Genomic DNA, 4210 nt, shown 5'->3' with positions numbered 1-4210 from the left:
AAAGTACAACAGCATCAGATCACTCAAAAAAATAAAATGGACAATATATCTGTTTTTTCTTTTGCCCTCTTTCCCTGCAATTCAAGTAGTAAAATGCTCTCTTAAAAAACAGTACAGAAAATTCAAGTAAGAAATTTGGGGGTTCCAGATGCTACTATTCTGCAACTAAATATCCCCCTAACATTTACCATATGACAAGGAAACTGAAGATGTCAGTTAATAGTTACCTTTAAACTAATGATAATAATAATAAAAGTCGCTACAATTTTAAGGGTGAAATATAGAGCTAAAGGCAACTTAAATACTGTAACAGTATTCCAACAATCTTCTTAATGAACATTTGCCACATTAATTACTACTATAAATACAAAAAGAAGAATTCTAAGACTGATATAGCAAAGAAGTATGTTACACTTGGACAGAAAGCAAACTTTCTTTCGTGCTAAACAGAAAGACTTGGTTTATGTATGAGTAATGGCAATATAACTAATCAGATGAAAGCTACTGCAGAACCAGCATACCCCAATTCCTTGAATAGAGGCTTTAACTATGACTATTAATTTAGAGCCCAAAATTACAAGCCTGGATAAACTCCATTTCATAATCAACGTACTTTGTCCAAAGTGGCCGAAACTGAGTTATGGCAATGTCAAGCCATGGCTTCATATTCCCATTAAAGTGCACCACCGCAGCGTTGCGGATCTCATCTGCGCTAATGCTTGGATTGTAACCAAGTCCCAGAACATGCCATGACTTGTCCAATGGCTTTGTTGTTGAGTAAAATGTGATTAGACCTGGGGGCAATGTACCCAACTTCCACAAGGTGCGGTTCTCATTCTGCAGCAATATCACCATAATAGGTTAATAATGATAACTCCAATAAAGCCTCTACCCATAAAAAAAGAGGGGGGTGGCGGGTGGGGAGGAGGGAACAGTATAACCAAACCCACAAAAGTGCAAAACAGAAATAATTAATCACAATGAAACTAGGATGTTCAATAAATTTTTTTTTCCCTTCTTTTCAAAGATATAGCCTCTAGCAGTTTATCTTTTCTTCTTTATTTTTTTATTTTTGTATTTATAGATACAATAGATTTGAATTCATAATGATTGTTCTTTCTCATCAGGCCAAGGCACCAATTGGTTTTTGGTGTAGATGGGATTCAAAGCCAATTCCCTAATTCAAAGATAAGGGAATCTACCAGTACCCACCTATGGCAGTGTTGATATCCCCGCATCATTTATCATTCAGTATAAGGTATTTACTAAGACAACTAAAGGCAGTGTGTTTAGAAAGTGACAAAGCAAGATCAGTTCGTTCAAACTAGTGCATCATCACAATTTGCAAGCAAAACAGGTTGTATAGTAAATTAATATGCACTAAGTACCGATGTTGGACACCAACTGTTGCTCAAGCATGTTAAAATGATGTAAAATTAGCAAGGGGAAAAAAATCAAATCATTACCAGATTCTGCCAGTAATGATACTCTTCCGTGCACTTCTCCCTCCTCCAAGCATCTAAATCAAAGAAGTTCATGCCATAAGCCCACGCGCAAGCTTTTGGGTTAAACTTCTCCTTAATCAAAGGGTGTGAGAAATTCATGTACTGTGCATATCGATGGAACGACCCAAAACAAGTCTCTACCGCCCCATTCACTTTCCCATCCATATCAATCTCCCACAACCCTGTCAAGTCTTTCTGAACCACTATATCATCATCCAAGAACAAAATCCTATGCAATTTCGGGTACATTTCTGGCAAGTAAAACCTCAAGTGATTCAATATGGACAAATACTTTGGGTTCCTGAACTTCATGTTCGTGGCATCTTTCGTTGCGTTCTCAAGCTTACTATTGAAGTAAAATTGCTGCAATTTCGAAGACTCCAATTGCTTAAGTACAGGCACATATGAAGAGTTCAAGAACTTGTAATCCTCAACTGCCTTCACTTCAATGTGTGCTCCATTGTAGTCCTTCAATTTGAACATCACTTGCATTGCACCGAGATTCATCTTATCAGTCACAACATGAAAAACATGTTTCCATGGCTCCTTCGAGTTCTTCACCAATGAATTCACCACCACCGACGCGGCGAGCACGTTATCGGAGAAAATAGCGTAATGGTAAAGATTCGGATCCTCAAACTCCGGTGGAGTCTCCTTCCCTTCGTCCGAATAATTCTCTGAATGCGCAATCCGCTCTTGCATCAATCGCATTGCGAGGCAATGCAAGCTTTTCGGGATCGATTTCGCGGCAATCAAGCTCGAGAAAGCTCCTTGCTTCTTCGCCTTTGTCAACTGCTCATTCAATCCGAAAATCGTGTCCTTCAACTTCTGGATCTTCAATTGATTATCGAAAGACTCCTTCGCGTCCGCAATCGCTTGTCTCGTCGCTCTGATCCGCTCCTTCACTTCCTTCTCGAATTGCCGCAACACCGATTCATCAATGGAGGCCGCATCGGTTTCGAACAAAGCGCGATAAGATTGTTTCGCAAGAAGATCGCTGTAGTTCCTCGACAGATCTGTGAAGTTCCTGACGAGCTTCGTGTTTTCAAGCTTCAGCTTTCGAGCGTAGTGCGCGTATGCCAAAGCCAGAGATCGATGATCTTCAGCTTGCTTTCTGATCTGATCTAATCGAGGCTTGAGAGGATCCGATTTCAACGCTAATACTGCTCTTCTAGTACTTCCAAATCTACGCGAACCAGACTTGAATCCCTAATTCACACAAATCCACCCAAAAAAAAATACTAATTAACAAAATTTTCACACATTTACAGTAAATATTCAACACTAGAAACATGTTCGTTTCCCGAGAAAATCAAAATAAATATCATTTTCTTCTAAATACATTTCCGATCCGAAATCGTAAGATCCGGAACTCACTCACTTCAATTTTTTAAAAAATAAAAAAACGAAAACTTGCTAAAAATGAAACAAATATAAATAGAGACAAAACTGTTTGTTTCTCGGGAAAAAAAAAATTCAAATCAAAATAAATATCATTCTTCAAATTACATTTCCGAAACAAAAACGAAACTAAGCGACGAAACTCATTCACTTCAATTAAACCAATATTTTTTTTGTTTAAATTGCTTGTTAAAAAGACAAATACATAGAAATCTGATTGTTTCTCGGGAAAAAAAAAATCGAGATCTAGAGAGAGAGAGAGAGAGAGAAGGGAGACTTACGAGGTGGTGGAGGTGGGAAGCGTGGGAGCGAGAAGTGAAGAAGAAAGAGAGAGTGAGGAAAAGAGAAAGAGAGAGAAGAATGGCGGAGGCTAATAGTCTGAACCTCAACACATTCCCGATTCGGTGTCCGTGAAAGTTCGCCATTTTCGCAAAGCTTTGCTTTTTGCTTTGATGTGTGGATTTTTGAGATATTTGATAATCGAACTGTGTGGAGAGTGTGAAGTGTGATTTGTGATTGTGAGATTGGGATTTTTATTTAACTGTTTGCTATTGCGCTCTCACTTTGAGTTTAACGATGATGTTGAGTGTCGCATTCGTATCTCTGAGAGAGAGAATGAGATTATTTATTAATAATTTAGATACTCCTACTGGTTACACTAATTTTTTATTATTATTTTATATAAGAAAAAAACAAAATGGTTTGTTTATTTATATGTGCTAACTGGCGGGTGTGACTGTAACGCGGGATTGGCGGTGATGATTTTTTTTTTTTTTTCAACTTTTATAATTACAAAGAATTTAATTAGCTGTATTAGGTTACAATGATTGCACTTTATTTATTATCATATTAAAAAATTGATTGATTGCTCTTTATTTATTATCATATTAAAATTTTTACAAAATTTAATAAAAGATATTCTTGGGTACGTTTTGGAGCTCGAAAAAATTGTATTTTTTTCTTTCACGTTTGTGATAAACCTTATTATAAATTTAATGAGTAGACTATATTATGAATGTGAGAAGAGAAACAACTATTTTTGTACTTCGAGATACCTAAGAATTACTATTACAACAAGTGATTTTATTAGTTTGTCGACATTTTTGGTATTTCTAACTAAAACTCTTTTAAAAAAGAAAAAAACTAAAACGTCCCAAATTCAAATTATTACTAGAATCATCTCTGTTTACTTTTTAAGGGAAAAATTAATTAGTACCTTAGGAATATTGGTTTATAATTTTTTTAATTTTTGATGGGAAAGGAATTTTTTTTTTGACTTTTTTGAGGTTTTATTATATGAGTAA

General features: G+C 36.1%; 1 protein-coding gene across 1 annotated transcript; it reads right to left on the bottom strand.

The window, feature by feature from the left end:
* Window positions 1-281: 281 nt before the first annotated feature.
* LOC142619635 (galacturonosyltransferase 8) lies at window positions 282-3521 on the bottom strand. Its single transcript, XM_075792834.1, has 3 exons — window positions 3188-3521; window positions 1467-2714; window positions 282-837 (listed from the first exon to the last, which is right to left on the bottom strand). Exons 1-3 carry the CDS (start codon window positions 3329-3331, stop codon window positions 562-564), a joined length of 1668 nt encoding a protein of 555 aa, XP_075648949.1. The 5' UTR covers window positions 3332-3521; the 3' UTR covers window positions 282-561.
* Window positions 3522-4210: the final 689 nt, after the last annotated feature.

The sequence above is a fragment of the Castanea sativa genome, chromosome 12 (assembly GCF_040712315.1).
Source record: "Castanea sativa cultivar Marrone di Chiusa Pesio chromosome 12, ASM4071231v1".
Taxonomy (NCBI): Eukaryota; Viridiplantae; Streptophyta; class Magnoliopsida; order Fagales; family Fagaceae; genus Castanea; species Castanea sativa.
The sequence above is the reverse complement of the archived record's forward strand: the minus strand, read 5'-3'. Positions and strand labels throughout refer to the sequence as shown.